Here is a 24,943-nt window from a genome sequence, read left to right as displayed (position 1 = left end):
GCATGTAACTATATTGGAACAAGAATTCCCTGTGCATGCGGTATTATTTATAATAAGAAAATATTAGGTACAAATTAGATGTTCATCAATAAGTGGTAAAATTAATTAGAGCATAATATACACAATATGTAATGATAAAATGGGAGAATTGCATATCATAACAAAGAAAGATGAATATGATGTATTGTGGGTTATAAACGATTCAGGGTTTTTTTATTTGTAATCAAATTTTTTGCTTAAGTTTGTATAAATGTGTATGTGAAATGTGTGTGCACATATACACGCACATGCCAAAGGTCTGGAAGGAAGCAGGGCAAATATTAAGAAAAAGAGTGGTTATGAAAAATATTGAGTGTGGGATAAAATATCCACTTTTTACTTTATATTGTTTTATAATATTTGCATTTCTTTCAAGATTGGGCAGTCTGTGAAATTAAAAAATGTAGTATGAATAGCTCACACAATAATAAACATACATGGACACTGTCCCTTGTGTAAGGGTTATGTGAGGAATTCACTTTTGAGGAGGTTTTAATAGGCATTTCCTGGTGAAAGGGAATTAAGAGATTGCAGACATAGAAAGAACAATTAGAGGAGGCCACTACAAAGAACTGAGTGGAAATCTGGGCAAACCTAAAAGGAAGGCGCTAGGAGTAGTAATATAGAAACACTCAATTATAAGGGCTGTGATTTAAATTCAAATGGAAGCTCCCATTTTTAAAAGAAAATGCCTTATTTGGACACAGCTTAATTAGTATTTGCCTCAATCAAGCAAATTCTATTCTTCAATACTGAACATGTCTATGGGAAACTTCAATTTCTACTTAAAAGTTAAATTATTTTCACCAACTCTTTTTTTATATTTGTGTATTTGAATCTAATCGCTTGTGCAGTTTTAGTTGAAAGGATTCAGCATTAAAGATTAAAAATATTGAAGAAAGAAATGAATTATGGAAATTATCTTCAGTTTGCAGCTTGCTTTACAAAGATTTAGAAGCCTCTTTCTTGTACAGCTCCATCTTTCAAAAGCATGGCTAGGGCTTTTTATGTATAGTTACAATCTTAACATTTTAAATGTAGCGATTCCTAGATAGAATCCGAGGGGTCACTGGTTTATACTTCCAATTTCTAAGAGATCCTTAATATTAATGAGTCAACACCTGAGGAAATTTCATTTGATCAATGCAGAAAATGTTGCTCCTCAAATACCCAAATCGTTAACACTTATCAGAGGAGATTAAAAGCTTGAGTATTCCTTTGAAGCAACATACCTGGGGGTAGAAAAAGCCACCAATGCTGATTCGAATTCAGTTCTTACTCATTTACATATTGTCTTAAAGGTATTTTACATTATAATCCCAAACCTGACGTACTTCAGGGTTTCATTCATAAAAACAAGCAAACACCATTTGCAGGACTTAGTCCCTCCTCTACAGAAGAAATGCAAGAATTCCATGTATGAATGAAAAGTACTGCCATTGCTCTACAGAGATGTCTACTCCGGAGTGTGCAAGTCCTCCCAGATTTGTTTAGAGTAAGTCACGAAATTAATCATATAACTCGTTTAAAAGGCGAAGCATAACAGAATCAACACTAATTTATCTATTTACATTTGAAGTTTGCGCTTACATTTTGTCTTTATCCTGTCTTTTTATTCTATGTAATTTTGATTGCTTTTAAGATATTTTACACTTTGTTTCAATTTCAGTTAAACTTTGTCTGGCAGAGTGTTCTAGAGACTTTTAACACATTCCAAAAAGTAACAGGCACGTATGTTAAATCTTATCTTGCCATAATTAAATGCTGCCACATCTTCACCAATATTTTAAAAATTAGGATTTATGCTTAAATATATATATATATATATATATATATATATATATATATACACACATATATATACACACACACACACACACATATATGTATTATATATGTATACACACAAATACACAGTATTGGCCAAACATACCTTTCCTTGCATACATTTTTTTTTTATTACTCTGCAAACCATGGCTTTAAAATTAGTCTTTATTTTCTAATACAAAACGTATAAATAAGAGAGCCAAAAATTATCCTCCAAATTATTGTGCATTTTTGCATTTTAAGTTTAAAGAATGGATGCCTTTCCTAAAACATTTCTTTTTGCTTTACCGTAGCCTTATTGTATAGGGTGGGCACTGATACCTTCATTTTAGGTGTTGGGCATCCAGGACACGGAGCAGTCACGCAGCTTTAGAAGGATCTCATGGTGTTTCTTCCTGCCCCATTTATTACTGTGGTCTTTATTAATGGATTAATTGAAATATACAGATAATTATTAAGGACTTACTAAATACTCCTATATTCTGGGTGGCCAAAAGAGCCTGTTTGATAGTCTTGGGTTTATAGAAAACGCAATGTGAGTGTTGCTCTGTTAACAGTGATTGTAATTTACTGACCAGAGGCGGCCCCTAAGGTTGTGCAACAAAATGACACTGATTATTGAGCAACATATGGTCAGCAAATCAAGAAACTCATAGCTCTGTTTGGGCATTTGGATGTAGGGGATGGGTAGCATAACGCATAAAGAAAATTACTGTGTGCAACAAAACAGAGCATTAAAAGTACTATAGAGAGTTTGAATAAAAATTCTATGGTATGTATGTTGGAGAGAGAGATTGGTTGCAAATCTGGAAAGGTTTCCATCACGTCCTGTGTTAATTAATGATAAGATTTCAGGCAGAACTGCAAGGTGGTAGGATTACTGGAGTGCAAAGGAACAAGAAAATATCCAAGAATATCTAACAAGGATGAAGTTTTTGAAGGAGTTGTTTTGTGGGAATATGCAGTGTGAAAACAGGCTGGAAATAGGCGGGATTCAGCTAAATTACTGAGAACTTCACATTCCAGCTTCTAGAATTTGGGCGATAGACAAAGGGAAATATCAGCCCTGGAATTAAGAAGGCAGGCCATGGGTTCAACTTCATGAATGTGAGTTTCAGCTCAGGTGCTTACTAGCTGTTAAGCAAGTTGTGTAATCACTTTATGTCTCAATTTCTCCAACTTCAAAATAAAATACATACATACAGTCATATTTGAGTTGTTTGGAGGATTAGATTAAATGTGCTAAAACATGGAGAATGATTAGGTTAATATCAGGAATATAATGAGGTTTAACATCAATGTTATTTTTTTAATAGTTGCTATTGTTTGAGCTGAGTTGGGGGCAGTTTATTATGGGAAGGTTAAAATGAAATTGATAATGGCAGCAGAAATGTAGGTTGATAAGGCAACTGCAAAAGAGGCAAGATAAAATGGAAAGGTAGTTTCTAGTTTCAAGTTTTCGTATCAATATTTATTTGCAGACTTAGAGCCTTGAGCCAATCACTTAACATTTTGAATCAAATCCTATTTTTTGTTAGTTATAACATGGGATAGATGGTAACAATGTGAGTGATTTAAGGAGACTGAGTATTAGCTATGAATGATAGTTGTTTAATAAACTGTAAATTAAAAAAAATCCCATCATTAATACTAGAATCTTAGGAAGGGATAGCAATAGTTTGATTCTGAAAGTAGAGGAGAAATGGATAAGTTTATGGAGGAAAATCTGATAAATAATTAATGGCATCCAGACTAGGAAGTGATGAAGCCGTGAAATGACAATAATCGAATATTCTTAGTAACAGCCAGATGATAATAATTTTGTTATTTCTGGCATTGTCTTATACACAGTGATGACCATTTGTCTGTGTTCTTTGTTTACCTTCAAAGGAAATCTGGCAAATTTATGGGGCCTCTTGAATTCACATTAAAAATCTGGTGTATGTAAAGCAGAATTTGCTTCTTTCCCCTTCTACAAACAATTCATTCATCTCAATGAAGATCTGTTGAATGATTACCTTGGCCCATATTAATCTCTCCCACATCTTATCCGTCATTTCTATTTTATTATATATTGTTTTTTGTCATTTGTTTTGTCTTGCTTTATCCTCATTGGTACTGTAGTGAGCAGGGGATAATTCTTCTATTTCCTTTTCTCCCCTCATGCCCATACCACCTAATTAACATGGAGAACTTAACTGTATGGCTTGGCATCCTTACCTACCAGAATATACCCAAACATAGGATAATGACTTTCCATTCAGTACATCAATGTAGATGAGTGTGGGGCAGCATAGTTGCTTCTCTCATGCTGTCCCTTCACTGATAAAGCTCAATTCCTCTGCTTCATGACATCACTTTGGTTTAGTTTAGTTTTTATTATTGCTGGTAACCTTGGCTTATGTGATGGCCACCACTTAGAGGTATATGTGATTTTCTTAGTGTTTATAGTATTTCTTTTCCATTTTGGCCCCTTCTATTCTTCAGAGAAGGGCAGTCATGCCACCATTTAACCTCACCTTTCTTCAACCGATTCTCTGAGTTGTGCATAACTTCACTTTGACCTGGCAACCTTCTAGGCAACCCTACAACTTTTGTCCACTTCTCTAAGTTTCCTGTGTTTATAGGAGAGCTGAAGTTGTGTATGTTCTTTCATCATTTTATTCCTAGGCATGCTATATAATGATCCCTTCCACCCCTGATGTCAAAGGATACTCTGGTAAACATGCAGCTTGCAAGAAACTCTGAAAAAAGCAGGTCTAGTCTCTATGTTCAGATTTGGCCCAAAGTCAGGGGACATATATCAAGCTCTCATAGATACTGGATCATTTTTTTTAATATTTACTTATTTTTGGTAGACAAAGAGACAGAATGCAAGCAGGGGTGGGGCAGAGAGAGAGGGAGACACAGAATCTGAAGCAGGCTCCAGGCTCTGAGCTGTCAGCACAGAGCCTGATGGGGGGCTTGAACCCACGAAGCACGTGGTTTCAATGACCTGGGCCAAAGTTGGACGCTTAACTGACTGAGCCACCCAGGCATGCCAATACTGGATCATTATACTCTGCTCTTATATATCAAGGAGACATGAAAATCCAGTCATGCTGGCATTCAATCTGGAATCAGAATGATAATTTTATTCTTACTATATTTCTTTTTCTTTTAATTATTTTTTTAATGGTTATTTTTGAGAAGAGAGAGACAGAGCATGAGCTGGGGAGGAGAGAGAAAGAGGGAGACACAGAATCCAAAACAGGCTCCAGGCTCTGAGCTGTCAGCACAGAGGCAGACGTGGGGCTTGAAGTCACAGACAGTGAGATCATGACCTGAGCCAAAGTCGGATGCCTAACTGACTGAGCCACCCAGGCGCCCCTATTCTTACTATATTTCTGATTCCATTCTGCAAACCTTTTGGAGTACTCATCCACAACTTGTCTTCAAAATATAGGGGAGCACTTAACGTTTTTTTATTGGCAGCAAAAAGAAAAGCTTTTCAAAAAGAACATCGAACTCCTGCAAAGGCCAAGGACTCCCAGTTCTAAGACACTACTCCTGAGGCCCCCATCTCCAGTCCTCTTACTAGGCTACAGCTGGTCCTACTGTCTCTTTAACAGACCCATGGGAAGTGTCAGGCCCAAACTGTTAGGGGCTCTTTTTTCAGATGTTTGGTTCCCAATATTTCTTTTACTTCATCTCTGAACTAGAGATGTATACTATTCTGGGATGACAGGATGTGTTTCACTTAACAGTGTGTCATAGAGCAGAATAATAACAATTACGACAACATATAGCTGAATATAAAATTATAACAAACAACAACAACAACAACAAAGATAATAATAAGCCAGTGTTAGCCAGAAAAACTGGGAATAACAACAATAAATGACTTCACTTCAATCTGATAATTATTTAAGGAATTTCTGCTGTTTTTAAAGATACTGAAGAAGATAAACATTGTTCAGTTTTAGAATAAAACTGAGGTGCCTCATCTATTTCTTAAGTAGCCTGACCGTCTGGTTAAATGGAATGATTATCATACTGAAACTATGGAAGATAAATTGCTTCATTAATTCCAGCCTAGGACAGTGTGACGTTATTCATTTAGGCATCTAGGAAAGTTTGTAGGACTCATTTTTAGATAAGCCCATCTAAAGTCTATGGACTTTACTATAAGATAATCCAAAGTTATCTTTTCCCTTACATAAGCAAAAGTAAAAAAAAAAAACAATTTCAGGGAACACTTTCCATTTCTTACTTAAGAGCAGAATACTCCTATTTTTCTTGTTTCCACTATAATTTCTAGCTCACTACTTCTTATCTTAGTTATAAGAATTACTGATCCAAAAAACTTTCACTTGTACAAAACAGTACCAGAGATGGCCCATTCTGTAGAGAGGGAATCAGTAAAATCAGAATATACAGGGAGTGTGTTTATACAAAATGCTCCTATCAGGGCAATGCACAAAAATACAGGAAAGGAACAACATGCAGTCTATCTTCTCATGTGGGTTGAAAATTTTGGAATTACAATAAACTATGAAATTATTTTAGCTGAAATCTAGCTAATGATTTCTTGTTATATTACTAGATTCACTGTGAAAATTAGAAATAATTTTCTGTGATGATTAAGAAATACCGCCTCTGAATGCACTCTGTTTCCCCAACACCATTAAAAAATAAACCCTGATGAAACTCTCTGCTTTACATTTCAAGTCTTTCACCCTTTAGCAGCTTCCTTACAACCATAAAAACACAAGGGGAAAGAGTGAGAGAAAAAAACAGTTCAAAAAGGATGGCTAGCTTATGGTCAAAACACAGGTGACAGAGTTGTCCAAAATACTGTTACAGCTTCTCCACTGACAATTCACTCCATTCTAGAGCCTTGTCAGCCCTCCCAGATTCATTGACCGACTATTATATTCAGAATGGCTCTGAAAACTTAACAGCACTTAGAAATGCTCTTGAGATATCTAAAAATGTCTTTCTTTAGAAAGGAAAACATAACACCCGCCAAATTTGTAGGTTTGAAAAACCACTTCCAATAAGAATTAAAAGGCCCTCTTCCTCACTGAAATGGGACTATCAATATATGACTTGTCTGTTCATGAAAAATAGTGGGTTCTTGTCTCTGACGTCGCAATTTAGTTTAAAATCACTTTCTTGATGACAGGGTACATACAGATGATGAAACTATAAAGATGACAGTCTAATCTTCAGAGATCACTGATCATTGATAAAAGATTAAATAACGTAAACATCTGAAACGCCAGATTATCAGCTGGTTGGCAAACTCTCAGTATTGAAGTGTGCTGAGACATTACTGATAAGTGAAAAATGCTTTTCCTGTATGTTATGCAGAAATATATCCTCCTCCAGGAGAGGCAGATGAGTTTTAGTACCTCTGAATTTAATGTGTATACATGTATTTTTTCTCAATAATGATGCAATATGTGTAAAATGTTAAAAAATGATATACTGTAAAGTGCTCAAAATTATTGTTTTCCCTCAGAGTAATGCCTGATTGCTGAGAATTTTGATCATCATTGGAATTTGAACCAATTTTAAATATACGTACAAGAATGATTAGACATGCTGGTCCTATAAAACTCCAAATAAAGTTGTTTTCTGTGCTAAGCCAACATCTGAAAAGTAAATAATAAATCTATAAATATGTTTGTACGTACTTCACAAAGCAACATTTTCAATGATACACAAGCATATTCAGAATTGCATTTCGAATACTTACGAGATCATCTTAACTTACACTTTAGTGGTGCCATAATATCTATATCCTAGTGATGCTGAAAATCCAACTACCACAGCTGGGCTGAGATAGCCAAAGATATAAAAATTCTTGTGCAAAAATCCCTTGTTGTAGATGACACCCACAACAATGAGATAGAGGTGTATGCCTTCAATGCACATCCATGCAAAGGCAGCTAAAAAGAAATAATGCAGCAGCCCAGCAATGATTGAACAGAAGAGCTAGAAACCAAAGGAAGAAAGGAACCATAAGCAGGGTTTGCTTTAACATTAGCATAACATAACATCCTGACTTTCTCCATAAATTATGCCACTTGATACAATGCTTGCTCATATTAAAATATCCTCATCAAGTGCCAGTTTTTTAAGATGTGCCACTTCCAGGTGAGCTTCTTCAATGTGAAGCACCAGTTGCGAAGCAATCCCGTGACAGAACTAAGTGACTGTTCTTGTCCAGAGAGAGTTACAGTTTTATACATTTATATTATGGGATCGGTTGTGGATTCGTCACAGGTAAAACGTGATCTCTGTGTTATGATTTAAGTTGATTTCTGTTTTGGAGATGCCTTTACCCTCCTCAATTTTATTCATGCTCAAAGAATGAAAATTATTGCTAATACCATGCTAAATGAAATATAATAAATATCTTGATTATCATGACAAACATTAATTTACAAAATGGACGATGGATAATATATTTTACAAAAAGAATTCATTATGGAAGCACTGTAAGCTGTAAGATTATCAGGTAAGTTCAAGATGGATTTCAGTTAAATATTACTTATTAGTATTTACTTCACAAATAGAATTGGAGTTAGGCTTAGAAGAAATAATATAAAAAGAAGTAGTTACACACTTCTGTATTAATAGAACTAACAGTATCTATTGCTGGAAAAGGAATATAATTCACACTTACATACCTATTGCACTTAATAAAAAGGAGTATAATCCAAGCATAATGAGATTATATACAAAATATATTAGGGGGTACTATATAAAGTTGGGAACAAAGAGGTCACTGGTAATCAAAATTTGGGAGCTACTTTAGTGAGGAATTGAGATTAAACTATGGCTTGGTAAGGAGAAAAACTTGATAAGTGAAACAGAATTGAAAATACTCTAAGGAATAGTTTTAGGGAAAGGATAATGGGAGGATGAAACTGAAGAAAAATAAGGCATTGGAGGATAGTGGGTGGTATATAAAATTGGCAGGTGTTGGGAGCACCACTGCAAAACAACAACAACAAAAACAGTTATGAAGTTTATAGTCTAGTGTATACTATTTAAAATAGATGTTTGGTGGCATCTACTTCTGAAGAAAACCTTGATATCTAGGGGTTAGTGTCAATACTTGAAAGATTTCTACAAGGACGGCGATGTGGAGACAATTGAATGTTTTGTGGCCATGAGAATGCACTTCTCCAATCTCCACCTGCAGGGAGGGCAATTGACCTAGAGCTCCAGAAGCTGCACTAGGAAAGACATTGCCCTGTTCATGTTTCCCATAGGCTGCTGCTACTAAGACCTTCCTCTTCTTGAGATGAGAGACTAAGAGAAAAATTACCAGGTGTACTCACAACTGCAAAGAAAAGACACCCCCCCCCCCCCATTCCCGAAACCAGCCAGGGCGTGCCCGGTTGTGGTTTGAAATAAAGGCGGGAACCAATCAAGTTCTGCTGAGCGTTCAAATTTAAATGTCAACCAATAACAGCTCTGTAAGCTCAAAAAAACCCCTAACTTGTTGTGCCTGTCTATAAAAGAAGCTGTAAGATCCTTGCTCGGGGCCTCTTAGCATCACCGGCAACGAGTGCAAGGAGGACCGGGTTCGAACCTGCAATAAACGACCCTTGCCACTTGGCTTTGATTCTTGACTCTTTAAACCACTCTGGTGGTTTGTTTTCCGGGGGTCTCTCGAATCGGGGCATATTCAGAGACACAGATTTGACTCAAGGTCTTCTCAAAGGACTCCTTGACAACCGTGCTGAACTTTCCTGAAAAGTGCACTGCTGTGTCAAACACTTCCACCTACTTGTACTTCCTTCCTTCTTTCCTTTACACATCTTCTCATGCAAATACTCACTTGCGTCTTGGTCTGATGACTCTCCAGTCTCTCTCTTCCCATCATCTCTCAGCCATTCTGCCTAATTAATTTACTGCATGTTTAATCCCATTTTAATGCCTGCTCCTAGGAGGACTCAGACTAATACAATATAGAAACTGGTAAGGCCCTAGATCAATAATGGTGGGGAAGAGGTTGTTAGGAAAGTGTAATGACTAGGTGGAGCCTATTTGTCATAGCTCAACCTATGAACCCAGCTGCTTTTATGTTAAGATAAACTTTTAATTTCCAATTCTCGCTCTGTCCCTTCTGCCTTTGTTTAATGCCCAGGTAAAAACACAGCAAAACAAACAAGCCAAAAAAGAAACCAAAAGGTTATTTCTTCAGTTTGTAGCAAAGTTTTCACTTGTCCCAGTGGTTCATCCTAACAAGGGACACTGTGCCTAATGAAATTCACAGGCAGGTTTTAGTTATGTTAACATTAGCAAACTTAGAAAACACTTAGGAACAAAATATATACTATGTTTGCTCATTAAGCTCTTAATTACAATTCATGATTTTATGACATGTATATTTAGGGAAAAAAATTAGAAAATAAAATAGATTGAGAGAGATCTACATACCTTATTAGTATTTGTATTGATCCCAACCAGAAAAACAAGTTCAGCAAGGAATAGGTTACAGCAGAGATTTTTGTGAATTGTCGTTCTGGTGCTTTGAATTTCACTGAAGAACCAGAAGGTAAAAATGCATATGGCAAGGCAAATCAGTGAAATAATTATTCCTAGTTGAGTGATCCTTGTAAGAATATTATAATCTTTAATACCCTAAGGGAAAATAATAATAAAGCTGTTAAGAGAATAACTCAGTAACTTGTCAAAGGAACTACAACATATAATGAACTTCCTTTTTGGTGTAACATTAATCAAAATGTTCATAAAATGTAAAAATACAAATGTGCATTTAGATGAGAAAAATTTTGTACCTTTGAAAATGCTCAATATTCAGAGAAATATGATATAAATCATGTAGCACTTTAAAAGTTCTGTAATTAGTGATTTTTTTCTGGGCACAGTGTATATTAGTACATGGTTTAACAATGTTATCGTCATCAGTTTCATGATATTAGAAAGGCAATTCATTATTGTAATGTGAAAATGGTTAATTAAAACAGATTTATCAATGGTAATAACAAGTCTTATTCCTATGCAGCAATTCATCTAAAACACATTAAACAAAGGTATCAGAAATACTGAATATATAGAACATCAAAATAGTAAAGCTGAAAGACTTTGAAATGAGAAAAGTTGATTTTATTCTAACCAGATGAATATTTATATTTTATATACAGAGTAGAGGCTTCTTTTCTCACTTAACATTCAGGAAAAAAAGTCTTTATAACTGACATGGTGAGGTAGATCTATCTGGCCACTTTATATATTTGATGGATTCTCGATAGACATAGAAACTAACCTGATATTTAATGATAATTATGATACAGAGATATAAAATAAGAAATTATATAATGTAAAAGAAAGATATTAATGATATGAAATACATAGCATGAAGCTATTCACTGTAGAGAGATTTTCATGTTTAAAAATCTTGTAGGTTTCTACATTATTAAAACATTGCATTAGTTATAAATATGCTAATACTTATTGACCAGATGTCAAATATTTTTACCTAATTTGTACTCGGTAAAAATAAACTTTCAAGACAAAAGCAAAGGCCCTTAAAAACCGTGATACATTTAAATATGTAAATGGTTTTTTTTCATGTCTTTCTTATTTATTTATTTATTTATATAATTTATTGTCAAATTGGCTAACATGCAGTGTGTAAAGCGTGCTCTTGGTTTTTGGGGGTAGATTCCGTGGTTCATTGCTTACATACAACACCCAGTGCTCATCCCAACAAGTGCCCTCCTCAAAGCCCATCACCCATTTTCCCCTCTCCCTGACACCCCATCAAAAGCAACATAAGAGTCAATGGAGAGATATTTAACATACAGTCTACTAGCTATTATAGACTGGATAAGTCCTAGACTTTTTTAGGTTATGGTAGGTAAGAAAGCAAAGATTAAAAAAAGATAATGTTGGGGCTTTATCAATTAACTAAATATGATATTTACACTCAAAGAAACACAAAAAATCAATTCTCTTTCCTGAAATAACCAAGAAAAAAGAAGGAAATAGGCAGGTTTGTAAATATGAATTGGAAAATTATCTTACAATGGAAGGACCAGAAGACATCAAAATTGCAAAATGTGTCAGGTGGTTACAGCGGCATGAGGTATGGGTCTCATTTGAGTATGTCAGCTCACAACCCACTGAAGACCAGCTGCCATTCATGGTGTCAGGAGAGTAGTTCCAAAATGCACACTGACTCCTATACTTATCTGTGGTCTGAAAAAGAGACATTTTACTGATGGAAAAAAGAGAAAAAATTATACATCTAGAATCACATTTGTCATATTTAATATACCATTTTGTATGTCAATATAATTAACACCTTGCCTAAAAGTAAAGTATAAAATCAATGCTAATAAATGAATGCCATTGTTATGTGGAAGGATTGAAGTTACTGCAACAGTGCTACATTTTATCAATTCCTGTGTCACAAAAGTTGTTGTGAGAATTACTTATTATCCAAAGAGATCATTTAGAATAGTGCATGACACATAATTATCATGCAATCTTTATTTAATAAAAGTTTATTGGGTATATACTAGATATTAGTCACTGACCCAAGTACTAAAAATAAAGTATTGAACAAAACAGTAAAAGTATTTGTGTTGTTGATTTTATATTTTCATGAGATGAGAAATGATTAAACAAGAAAAATAAACCAAACAAAGGAAAAAAAAAGTAGTTGAGGTTGGTCTGAGGAAGTCTTAGGAGATGATGTTAAAGCAAATACCTCAATGAAGTTAGAGAGAGTAAACCCCGAAGACTTGGGAACACAGGGTTCCAGCTGGAATGGAAAATGAAAAAGCTCTGAGTTAAGACTGAATAGGAATCTTCCAGAAGCATCTAGATGACAGGGTAGTTAGGGTATAGTGAATGAGATAAGGATCAGTTGAAGACAAGATCAGAGATTGGGTCTGATCACATAGACTACAGGATGGTTGTTTAGTAAAAAGAGTTTTCTTTACCGTATACTTATATTAAGTAAGCATAACATAATACTATTATGACAACTACTTTTAATATTCCTTTGAGGTAATGGAGAAGTGTATACTAATTGGTGAAATTGCAAATAAATTCTCAGGGAATCAGGAAACTGAAGCTGTTATATAGGAGATAGCTTCTTTTTTTTTTTTTTTAGGGAAAAGATAGGATCCAAATTTTATTCTAAGAAAGAGGGAAACCATGAATTAGTGAATGTGTTCTCCAAAGAAAGTGATAAAATTTCATAGAGGTCATTAATTTGAATGGATAAAAGATTTGAACACAGAGGAAGATTAAGGGCAATCAATTTTCCCATTGGTTTTGGTGAAGAATTTTTATTTAAATGTGTGTTGTGTTTTATTCTGTCATTGTATCAGAGATTGGTGAACTGAGTTGTCCTTGGCATCTCTTCAGCTGCCAAAACATTCTACTAGTAAAAACTGCAGAAAAACCATCAGACAATGTGAAAGAACAATGTTTTGTTTCTAGTGTCTAAAGGTCATTTAGCATCTGAAAATATCTAAGTTTCGTTTCCATTCTTAAAACATTTCACATCTTCTTTTGCACTGAACATAATGCCTACCAATGTTTAGGTTTGAGCTACTATTTTCTTGTATTTTCTATACATTTAGTTTCTTTCTACATTAGATGTCTTTACTTATAGTGACACATTTGTATTGTATGTAAGCATATATGTTCTTTTATTATATGCAAATACAACTGTCTAGCTTCAAGACTCTTCAAATGGAGCGTTAAAGGTACCTTATTCAGGTACTAGGACTGAAATTCTATTGAAAGTCCAAGAAACCATCAACTGTAAAAAAGCAGTGAGTAATCTATAATCTTTAGTTTCCTCATTCATTTTTAGGTATATAAAAAAAACTATTTACTTCTTTCTAATGTTTATTATGGTATAATTTTAATTTTTTGGAGCTTCAGAAAGATTTAGAATAACAATTAAAGAGCAAAGTGGTCTCAGCTAATTTCTTTATGAAATATTGTAAACTTCTCTGTGATTTTATTGTAATCAGCATCTAAATCCCTGCAGCAAATATTATTTCAAATGGCAATTATTAATCAAACATCTCTGTCATTGCACAAATGACATTTATCTCTTTGATACGTTTTTTATAACTCATTCATAAAAGGTACAGACACTTCCAAAGTGAATGATGTAATTAAAAATAAAAATAAAATATAGCTTAATTTCAGAGAATCGAATGTGTAAAATTCCTTGATATTTATTAGAAAGTTTAGAGAGCACTGAAAGTAAAAACCTATTTTATAGAAAAATGAGTTGAAATTACTTTACTCTTTTATTTCAATTTTTCAACTGAAGAATTCACATATAATTAAAGTGACACAATAAAAATGTTCACTTCGAATGTTTCACAATCATAACCAGAAGTCACCAGAAAAACAGCTTACCTTTATGTGACTTAATGTAAATGTTATTTTTTCAAGTTCATACAGTGTGGGTGGGTTCGAGCTAATAGAGACTGAAATCACTGAAGAAACAACTCTTTCTTCCTCTTCAGAATTATCATAACTTTGAGGTTCCAATAAGAAGTTGTCAGATGATGAAAACAAGGGACCGATACTCTTGTAATATAAAAATGTAACTGCAACATTGCCTAGCAATCAAATAAGTGGATTTAGTTAAATTCTTATAAATATATACATATATATATATATATTTAAGCTCTCAAACATAAAAATTTAACAGTCAAAATGTTTACTCTAAGGCAGTTGTACAAATACCTAGACACCAATACATTGGTCATAATAAGTCCATGTCTATATAATCAAATCATATTAAGACATATTCTCTGACCTCTATGATTCTGAAACTGATCATGGACTATAACATCCCCTTTGCACAAGCTATATTTAGGAGAAAAACAGTCTTAGATAAATGTATATCCAACTCCTAAGAACAAAGATGTGAGATGCATTCACTTAAAAGGTAAATTTTTTTATCTTTGCTATGCAAATATAGGAATTAGAAAGACAGTGGAAAAAAGTTATCACTGATTTAAGAGTATTCAGGAACTTTAGAATTAAACAAGTTGTCACATGCCACTGAGTTCCACCTCATGCCCTCTGAAATGTTTCCTATTTAATATTGATGACATACAGTTATGCAGTCTCAAGGCAGGAAATTTATTGCCTTGCCAGGCAGCCATTTATCTGTGCCCCTTGACACTCTCCAAATGCATAGGAGACCCGCATATAACCCAGTACTAAAAATGTAACCTTATCAGTACAGATTACCACGTGACTATCTTCCCCTTAGCTTAGACAGTACACCTATATTAATGGATCTCACATTGTCTTGGTTTTTGAAACAGCTCATTATTACTGATATTAAGTGTGTGAACAACTCAAAATCTAGATCTATTATCTTTTCAAAATTCCTCTTGCCACTTAGATCATACACCTCCTCTATTTGTTGCACAGAATTATGGATACTAAATTTAGAACTTTGCATTCTGAATTTACTCTTGGAATCAAAAGTTCTGGTTTCAGTCATGGCTCCTACTTGTGTGGCTATGGATGAACTGCTTTGAACTTCAGCTTCCTCACTTATAAAATGATGATAGTAATACTCACCCTAGCTACTTACTAGGCTAAGGTGGAGACAAATCAAATGACACATGAGGCTTCTGTAAAATTTAACACACTATAGTAATATGATTATTGTTATATTTATTAACTAGGGACATTATGTTTTGGCTTTAGATTACTGGGACAATTTACAAAGAACTCTGTATTTGTTCCCTCAGATTTGTGACACCAGCAAATAATGTGACAGGCATCAATCAATCAAAACCATAAATACAAATGTTGGTTACATCGCCAAAAAACCCACAGAACTGTGCCCTCTAGCTGCCATCTTGGATCCCCATGTATGTGCACCTAATCTCAGGTGGTCTTCCCGAGACCCCCGAGTGTCAACCCTAGACCCCCATGCTGTGCCATTTCCACTCCAACAAGATGAAAGAAAGTATCATGAACCAGGAGACACTCGCCAAACTGTCCAACTGTGCACTGGGAGAGGAACTGCTTGCTTAAAGAAGGTGGTTCACAGAAGGGCAACAGCAGATGATAAAACACTTCAGTTCTCCTTAAAGAAGTTAGGGGTAAACAATGCCTCTGGTACCGAAGAAGTGAAAATGTTCACAAACCAAGGAACAGAGATCCACTTTAACAAGCCTAAAGTTCAGGCATCCCTGGCAGCAAACACTTTCACCATCACAGGCCACAGTGAGACGAAGCAGCTGACAGAAATCCAACCCAGTGTGTTAAACCAACTTGGTGCAGACAGTCTGACTAGTTTAAGAAGACTGGCTGAAGCTCTGCCCACACAGTCTGTGGCTGGAGAAGTACCATTTGCTACTGGAGAGGATGAGGAGGAGAATAAATTTCCAGATCTTGTGGAGAACTTTCATGAAGCTTCCAAGAATGAAGCAAACTGAACTGAGTCAACTTCTGAAGAAGATAAAACTTGAAGAAGTTATTAGGAGCTGCCTTTTCAATCTTTTTTCTTTAAGTTTATTTTTATTTATTTTGGGAGAGAGCAAGTTGGGAAGGGGCAGAGAGAGAGGGAGACAGAATCCCAAGCAGGCTCTGTGCTGACGCAGCCTAATGTGGGGCTCGGACTCACAAACCTCGAGATTATGACCTGAGCCAAAATCAAGTCAGACGCTTAACCGACTGAGCCACCCAGGTGCCCTGGGAGCTATTTTATATTATGACTGCTTTTTAAAATTTTGTTCACGGATCTGATAAAATCTAGATCTCTAATATATTTAAGCCTGAGCCCCTTGGATACCACAACTATTTTCAGTGTTTGTTTATACACAATTCACTCTTTGCAGCTAATGAAGCTGAAGACGCCTGGGAATAGAGTTTGAAACGAGGTTAATTAAAAACAAAAAACAAAAAACAAAAAACAAAAAACAAAGAACCATGATACAAACCTGAGTCCTTCCACATCACAATATCACATTAATGAATAATATTTTTGGACATTGCTATGGGTATGTGAGCTAGACATTGCCAAAGTATATCATGATTCATGTTTTCTATCTTATCTAAAAAGGTATCACAAGAGAAGAAACATTGCTAAGAGGTTGCTGAAATCTACGTGTATTAGGTAAGAGTATTTTCTTGAACTGTCAGCTTAAGAAAACTTATATGAAAGAAAGAAATGAAGTAGTCTCACATGGTTGGGCTAGTGACATCATGAGGACTCCGAGTGATGGCAACTAGTCCAGCCTTTGCTGTAGACCGATCAGGGCCTGAAGCAGGATCTGAAAACCTCTGAGGTCAACTTGACCCTGTCTGGTGGATGACCCTTTCATGTTGCAGTGACTTCTCAGAAGTTGCAGTAAGAGGTGGTCCAAAACCAAATGAAGCCCCGAAAAGGTAAGATGGGTTTTTAAAGTCTGTTAATCACTCCTTTCCTTTCTCAAGGAAAATATTTAACATTAATTTTTGACTTTGGGTAAAATGTGATTCTTGCTGCATAGAATGCTTCCAAATCCCTTGTTACCTCTGTTCTGAGTACTGTTTCAGTATCTGTCCATTCTCCTCATCTGAACCTCTTCTAATTCTTAGAGGTTTCACACTAAATCTCGGCCTGATCTAGCTTTTAAGTCCTTTATCAGGTATGTACCTTCATTCAGTAAATGAGGAGTTTATTTACTAATGACAGGAACTAAAATTCAGCCTATAAAAAAGACTAAAAATCTACCTGTTTCTCCATAAACCTTCCTTATTTTCCTATGAATGACACTATGCAGATTTTAACTTGAAGCCTGTGTTTTACTAATGGGTTTTTATCGGTAAATGAATCATCACATGCAGACATCATAAAGCAGGTTTTATCAGTTTGTTAGACTTGCCCTTATTTTTAAGATACAGCCCTTAAGGAGATCAAATTTTCTCCTCCTGTTTTGTTGAGAGCTGATATTATGGTCTCTTTCAAGTGTCAGAGTTTGCATGTGTGATCTTCAAATATAACAAAGCTATCATACATTCAGACAGGATCTCTTCGAGATATTAATTCCATGACAATTTCATCATCTGTCACTATAATAAGTATTGTCAATGGCTTTATTCTTAACTTTTAAACATTACTCAAATTGTTTTTGAAATTTCAACAGTTTAACACAGTCTTTGGATTTGCTCCTAAAAATTATATGTGTGCTTGGTGAATTAGAATATGATGTAATAGGGTAAGAGCCTTGAGTTCAATGGTAGCATGGCCTAGTTATTTTTTCTTTGTTTTGTGGCCTTCCGTGTCTTACTATTGTATAAAAATGACAAGAAAAAAAAAGGATAATATCAACAGATTAGGAAAAAATCCCATATTAGTGTCATACAAATTTTTTTAAAAGATATTCTTCTGAGAATGAATGTGCAGGATGTTAAAAAAAAAGACACATCCATTTATGAAATGACATCTATAAAAAACCATATGTGTGTTATTAAATATGCTTTTCATTTATATTTATGACCACCCACATATTCTTTGAGAAGCTATTATAATTCATGTCTTTTCTAGGTACTATATTTTGACCTATATGAAAACAAAAACAATTCTTCTATTGGCAGAGATTTTTTTTTTTCCTAAGGGCGTTGCATTAAGAGAGCAGATAAATGGTTAAAATAGCTGCTTGCTTGCCTTTGGTTAGGTGACAAAGACAAGCTGGTCAGGGTTGATTTCTTTGTTAACTTCCTCCCTACTAGTACTGGTTCTGTATTGTTTGTTGATGTGCATGGAGACAAATCCATTAACTTCATTGTGCCTTTGCTCTAGTAACCATAAAATGAGGAAATTAAGTTAGATAATCATCAAGTCACCTGCTGGTACTGGAATTTTCTGATTCCATTTCCTAAGAAAGCCTGCCAGTTGAAAAGTTTACTGTACAAAGACCAAGAAATGACAAGTGGGAAAGAAATCCAAGCCTAAACAATAACTTTCTGTCTTTCTGAACATTATTTGTCTTCCTCACACACTCACAAATTCAGTCTCCCAATGAGGAATATGAAGGATTGCTGAAGAAGAAATATTAAAAGAATTCTATGCAAATTATAGCACCTATGACTGATGAGAAACAAGGAATGAAATGACAGTTCCTTTATATATTTCATTAGAATTTCAACAATATCAGACAGTTTCAGAGATTGGGCATAACACAAGATGGATACAGATACTGGCAGCTAAAATTCTCACCACGTATTTATATCAGAATGAAAATCTCAAGTACAAATACAGAAATTCTGTATAGAAACATCAAATATTTGCTATAAGAAATCACATGGGTATATATGATATAATCAAAGGCATGATAAGTATTTATTGCAAATCACTGACATTGAATATAAGACTATCAAAGTCTTACCATATGAATCATATGCAGCTTTTCTCTTTGGAAATATCTTTATATAATCTCCATCCACATTCATATGGGGATGAATATATTTCATGTGATTTGAATCAAAACAGAAAGCTTTGAGAGCTGAAACAAAATCATGAAAATCATAAATTCTCTCAAATTAGTTTAATCAGTGTATTCATTTAGTTAGGAACATTGTTATCCATCATTATTGTATTTCAACTTTTTTATGGTAGGTAGAATGAACACATTCTGAACATGCCTGGACCTTATAGTTTATATCTAAAAATCTAACTCAAGTTTTAACTTTCTAATTTCACCATAGCACTCATGGTTTAATTTAATCTTTATTGAGTTAAATGAAAGACAAAATATGTATGTACACCAGGGAGCTATAAACTATAATTACTAAATCAAAGATAAGCAACCACAATGGTATAGAGGATGGTGTCTATAATTTACTATATGGAGAGTGATTGAGTTAAATTCTCGAGTGATAATTTCTTTACCTGGGGTAGTTCACCTTTTTTATGCAAGAACATCACAGAAATGCAAGGCTCCTATATATTAGTCATAAAGCTTGCTACTTTAATTTGGAGTAAGTGGTAAGTATATATAACACTCTGATATAACAGAGTGATTTTTGCTTACCTGCTGTTGCACAGCAAGATGTCTCCCAGACAATACAATATAGATGAATGCAATGATTATCAGAAAATATACTTTGTTTCCTCAGAACAACTTTATAGGCATCTTCACTTTGATTCAAGATTCTGAATGTTCTAAGTACGAGATTGCATGAAGGAGGAAACGTTCTAGTTTGCTATGTTGATTGTTTCATATCAGAAAATCTGTCTAGAACTGTCTTTGGTCAAGGTAGACCCTAAGAAGTCCTGAGATGACTAACTCAAAATGACAAGGGAGTATTGTACTCTGAGCATTTAAATGCTAAATAGCTCAGGAATAGGATAAGGTGCAGAAGGTACGAAGGAGGCAATGGTTAGGTACCCATCCTTTTGATTCATACTTCATTCATATTACTCTTGCAATGTGCATTGCCATTAGCTTCTGCATTGATCAAACAGCTGCCAATTCAATTAGCAGTATTCTATTTTTTTTATTTTTATTTTTTTATAATTTCTTTTAAGGTTTATTTATTTTTGAGACAGAGTGAGACAGAGCATGAATGGGGGAGGGTCAGAGAGAGAGGGAGACACAGAATCTGAAACAGGCTCCAGGCTCTGAGCTGTCAGCCCAGAGCCCCGACGTGGGGCTCGAACTCACGGACCGCGAGATCATGACCTGAGCCAAAGTCGGCCGCTTAACCGACTGAGCCACCCAGGCGCCCCCAATTAGCAGTATTTTAAATACATTCCCTTTTTAGAATGGCTTGTTTGGGAAACACTATTGTTTTGAAATTGACCTTGGCTTCTTACCTATATCACTTGAATTAGTATCGAACTGAGTGGTCTTTTGGAAGTTCTGAGCTATCCTTAAAGTAGCCTGTTCAGTAGCATGCATCAGTTTTGTAAGATGAGTTCTTCTACGATTCGTAGGTAACTTGTCCCAAACGATAAATGTGTCCTTTTGAACAAAATTATTCACAGTTTTTACAAATTCCTGTTAGAAAAAAAATAGTGTGTCTTTTAAAAAAATGTTGGAATCTTACATGAATCACAGATGTAAGGGAAAGTTTAAAGCTCAGTTATATTGAGTTAAAGCTCAATATACTTACAGTAAGAGTTGAATTAGAAGGAGTGTCCTTGGTTGAATTAGTGCTATTCATGTCACCCAGTAATGGGGATGATTCAGCTAATATTTCTATATATGTAATTATATCCATTGGTGAAAGATCTCTCATGGAATTTCTATAGACTTCTTGTAGCAGAGCCACAGGTTCTTTTATGTGTCTAATCTGTACAAAAATGAGTCCAGAGAAAAGAAACCAAATTAGAGTAGTACTGGAGCTTTTCAAGAATGTCAAATTTATCCTAAGTTTATTTTTCTTGTGCTATGTATTAGTAAGTTATCAGACTACACCTAAACCATAACATGCAGCACTAAAATTTGAAACTATTTACAAAGGGTGACCAAATAAAAAGCACAGAAATTGCTTTAGAAAAGAAACTGCATGCTTGAATTAATAACCTTTAAACATTAGCTTTTAAAAGTTCTGAAAAATTATAACTTAATTTGAATTAGATTTTAATCAACCCGAGAAAATTCTTTACAGTGTGATATATTGGAAATTTGCTTTTAGTTGATTGTTAATCATGTTGAGAGTCACACTTTCAATCACATGACAATAATTTTGTGAATGTCCTACTTTATTTACTCTTTGAAATATTTCCTTTGAAGTACAAAACTTAGTTGCATTCATTATGTCTTCTTAGAATGTGGGAATGGGCCTGGGGTCAAAGTATGTTTTTACTATTTTATTCATCAACTTTTTTTGTATGTTAAAAATTTTTTTCCAGTATACTAATAGTGAAAAAGTAATATATGTTAAATATCTAAAAGTCTTCAATGCTTTGGGGATTTTCGAATTGCTCCTTTCTATGACTCAAACAAATTATTTAAATCTCTATACGTAAATACAAGAAGATCAACTGGTTGTTACTTTTTTTTAATGTTTATTTATTTGATAGAGAGTGCTAGGGGCGCCTGGGTGGCGCAGTCGGTTAAGCGTCCGACTTCAGCCAGGTCACGATCTCGCGGTCCGTGAGTTCGAGCCCCGCGTCAGGCTCTGGGCTGATGGCTCGGAGCCTGGAGCCTGTTTCCGATTCTGTGTCTCCCTCTCTCTCTGCCCCTCCCCCGTTCATGCTCTGTCTCTCTCTGTCCCAAAAATAAATAAAAAAAGTGTTGAAAAAATTTGATAGAGAGTGCTAGTGCAGGGAAGGGAAAGAGAGAGACGGACAGAGAGAGCCCCAAGCAGGCTCCACACTGTCCGCATGGATCCTGATACGGGATTTGATCTCTCGAACTGTGAGATCATGACCTGAGCTGAAATCAAGAGTTGGATGCTTAACTGACTGAGCCACCCAGGTGCCCCTGATTGTTAGTCTTTTTTACATGTGATGCAGGAAGGATTTTAACTGGAACCAAAATGTCAAAATATAATAAATTCTTAATACAACTAGTTTACTTACTTTTGTTAACCTCTTATCAATATTTGCAGCAATACAGGCATTATCTAGATGGCAGTCTGCACTCACATTTTCTGTAGAAGAAAAAAGAGTATATAGTAAATGTTTAAAAATACTTTTTTCCTAAGATGACTATATTAATTCTAATAACTTTGCTCCCTTATTTAAATATTAAAAACACATTCTTAACACTTGAGTTTTGTTTTCATTTTTTGTTTTTTTCATTAACATTTATTTACTTTTCATTATTTAAAGAATCTTACTCATAATAAAATACAGTGTTTATTTTCATTGCATTCATTTATTTTTCCTTATTTATTTCTATCTATTCTTTATTTTTACTCAATAAAATACACAATATTTTATGGCAAAATGGAAGATTGTAGTCACCCTACAGAACAAAGTATGTTAACTATATGAAACATATGGTGTACCTCTTCCATTAAATAAAGCAATAGCTTTTCTTATTTCATTTTATAGACAATACAGGAATACTGGAATATTTCTTAGAAGATGCAGTTCTTTGTATACTTCACTACTGTGCAGTATTATATTTTATACAGTTCTTCGATAATACATAAAATTTCATCGTATAATTTACCTTGGCAGTAAGTGCCATCATTAGGCGTGAACTGAGATTTTCCTGTGGATGTCTGATAACCTTCCTTGCAGGAGCAATTATACCCACCGTCCACGTTTTCACATACCGCATGATCACCACAGGCAGCTGATCCACTGCACTCATCTATATCTGGAAATATTTAAAAAATTAAATTTTTATTTAGTACTTACACAGTTGCTACCTTGCTGATACAATATTAGGTATGGTTAATGATTTCATATCAAATTTTACAGGAAAGCAATGAAAATCCCATCATTTGCAGAATGACAGAGCAAAGAGCCGCATATCATTTTTTTAAACCCTGATTTGGCCAATCCATTTTGAAAGTGTATTAAAAACTGCCTTTCATGGAACAACCAAACTCTTGAATTATTTTCTGAAAAGAATGAGTCATCCCCAAAGCCATTAAATGAATTTCTATCATTGACAATTTTAACATTGTCCTAATTTAATAAAGAACCAATTTTTAAAATACATCAAAAATTCTTTGTTTTCTAGTATTATGCTAAACTCAGTTTAGGGTAATCTGGAGGATAAAAAAGAATAGCCCACTTTCTTTCCAAAGCTTCTTGTTTGCAAGTAAGTTATCCTAAAAATTAGCAGAATGTGTGATGTGACTCCTTTAAAATTTTACCACAACTTATTTATTAATTTTGTCCAAGTTATATTTTACTATGATTCTTAATACACAGTCATCATAGATAAAGTAACAAATTGTGCAGAATTAAGTCTTAGATTTTCAGTAGCCATCTATCAAAGTCACAATAAAAATGTTAGGTTTTAAGCTCACATAATTTATATTCTTAATTTAAAATTTTACATACTGCAGTGAAATATGTCTTGAAGTTATAAATGCAGTATAAATACTCTGCCAGTAGGCAGAGTTCCAATAGGGAATGCTTCCAAGGAACGGAAGAGTCCAAATCATTACCTTAAACTAATACAAAGATTTTTGAGTTCTCAGCCTGGCTCTGACATCTTAGAGATACTCTGTGTTAGATTAATGAATAAGCCTGTAATCTTACGTATAAAATTTGATTAAAAAAAAACTAATAGAGTGCCACAATACTGTTTGTCATAAAAAAAGGGGGGGTAGTAATCACAGTCCAATTTAAAAAGCTATCTAGCTAGTTATCTTAAAAGTAGCTGATCCTAACTTCTCACTTCCAAAATGTAATGAAGGGACAGGATACCATTAAAAATTGAACCACCCAAAACTGGAACTGACAGTGAGCCTCCCGGCAGTTTTTGAAGAAACTTCCATTAGCCAGAAAGGCAATGGTCTTAGAATTAAGACAATTCACAGGCCTGAAAAAAAAAGGATGAGAAACTCCTAATTCTTCTGTCAAGTCTGTATATTCATAATCTGTATGACCCAGGAATCCAAGTATACTACCTTTAAAGAAACAGGAATATCGTCCTGGTACCCTCAAGCTCTTCCTCTCATTTCTGCGTATGTGTGTTTAAAGACTGCCGCTCTACACACACACATACACACACACAAAGACAAAATAAAGTAGGAGATGAGCAAAAGCAGGTTGACTCTTAAGATTTAGTGAACCATCCACTAAAGGATTCCAGGTTAGGGTAAAGAAAAGAAGCCAGGTGGAAGTGCAGACTAGCGTTATTATTTTTAATGACATCAATGAAGTGAAAAAAATATGTATAAGAAAACTAAAGAGTAGTTCTTTCTGGATCATGGCTGAAGAAGTAGCATGTACTGTATCCAAATAGGATAACACCCCAATGAAGATGTGACAGACCCATGTGACATCATAGATAGAATCATTTATTTCATGAATAAGAAACTTAGGTTCTCTGAATGCCCATGTTATATATTTTTATTTTATTTTATGTTTTTAATTTTTTTAATGTTTACTTACTTTCAAGAGAGACAGAGAGACAGAGAG

General features: G+C 34.6%; 1 protein-coding gene and 1 pseudogene across 1 annotated transcript in view; one reads left to right on the top strand and one right to left on the bottom strand.

Annotated features, from left to right (window-relative positions):
• Positions 1–24,943, bottom strand: part of ADGRL4 (adhesion G protein-coupled receptor L4) — a 112,128-nt gene that overhangs the window by 23,532 nt on the left and 63,653 nt on the right. Inside the window, exons 4-13 of the mRNA XM_049616929.1 lie at positions 23,013–23,162; positions 22,415–22,485; positions 21,001–21,180; positions 20,702–20,885; positions 19,272–19,388; positions 14,287–14,492; positions 11,920–12,093; positions 10,309–10,512; positions 7,628–7,848; positions 7,439–7,505 (exon numbers count right to left, since the gene is read on the bottom strand). Of these exons, the coding sequence (XP_049472886.1) occupies positions 7,439–7,505; positions 7,628–7,848; positions 10,309–10,512; positions 11,920–12,093; positions 14,287–14,492; positions 19,272–19,388; positions 20,702–20,885; positions 21,001–21,180; positions 22,415–22,485; positions 23,013–23,162 (1,574 nt within the window). The remainder of the gene's footprint in view (positions 1–7,438; positions 7,506–7,627; positions 7,849–10,308; positions 10,513–11,919; positions 12,094–14,286; positions 14,493–19,271; positions 19,389–20,701; positions 20,886–21,000; positions 21,181–22,414; positions 22,486–23,012; positions 23,163–24,943) is intronic.
• Positions 15,856–16,739, top strand: LOC125912481 (transcription factor BTF3-like; annotated as a pseudogene).

The sequence above is a fragment of the Panthera uncia genome (assembly GCF_023721935.1).
Source record: "Panthera uncia isolate 11264 chromosome C1 unlocalized genomic scaffold, Puncia_PCG_1.0 HiC_scaffold_4, whole genome shotgun sequence".
NCBI classification, from domain to species: Eukaryota; Metazoa; Chordata; class Mammalia; order Carnivora; family Felidae; genus Panthera; species Panthera uncia.
Note: the sequence above shows the minus strand (reverse complement) of the source record. Positions and strands in the feature narration are given on the sequence as shown.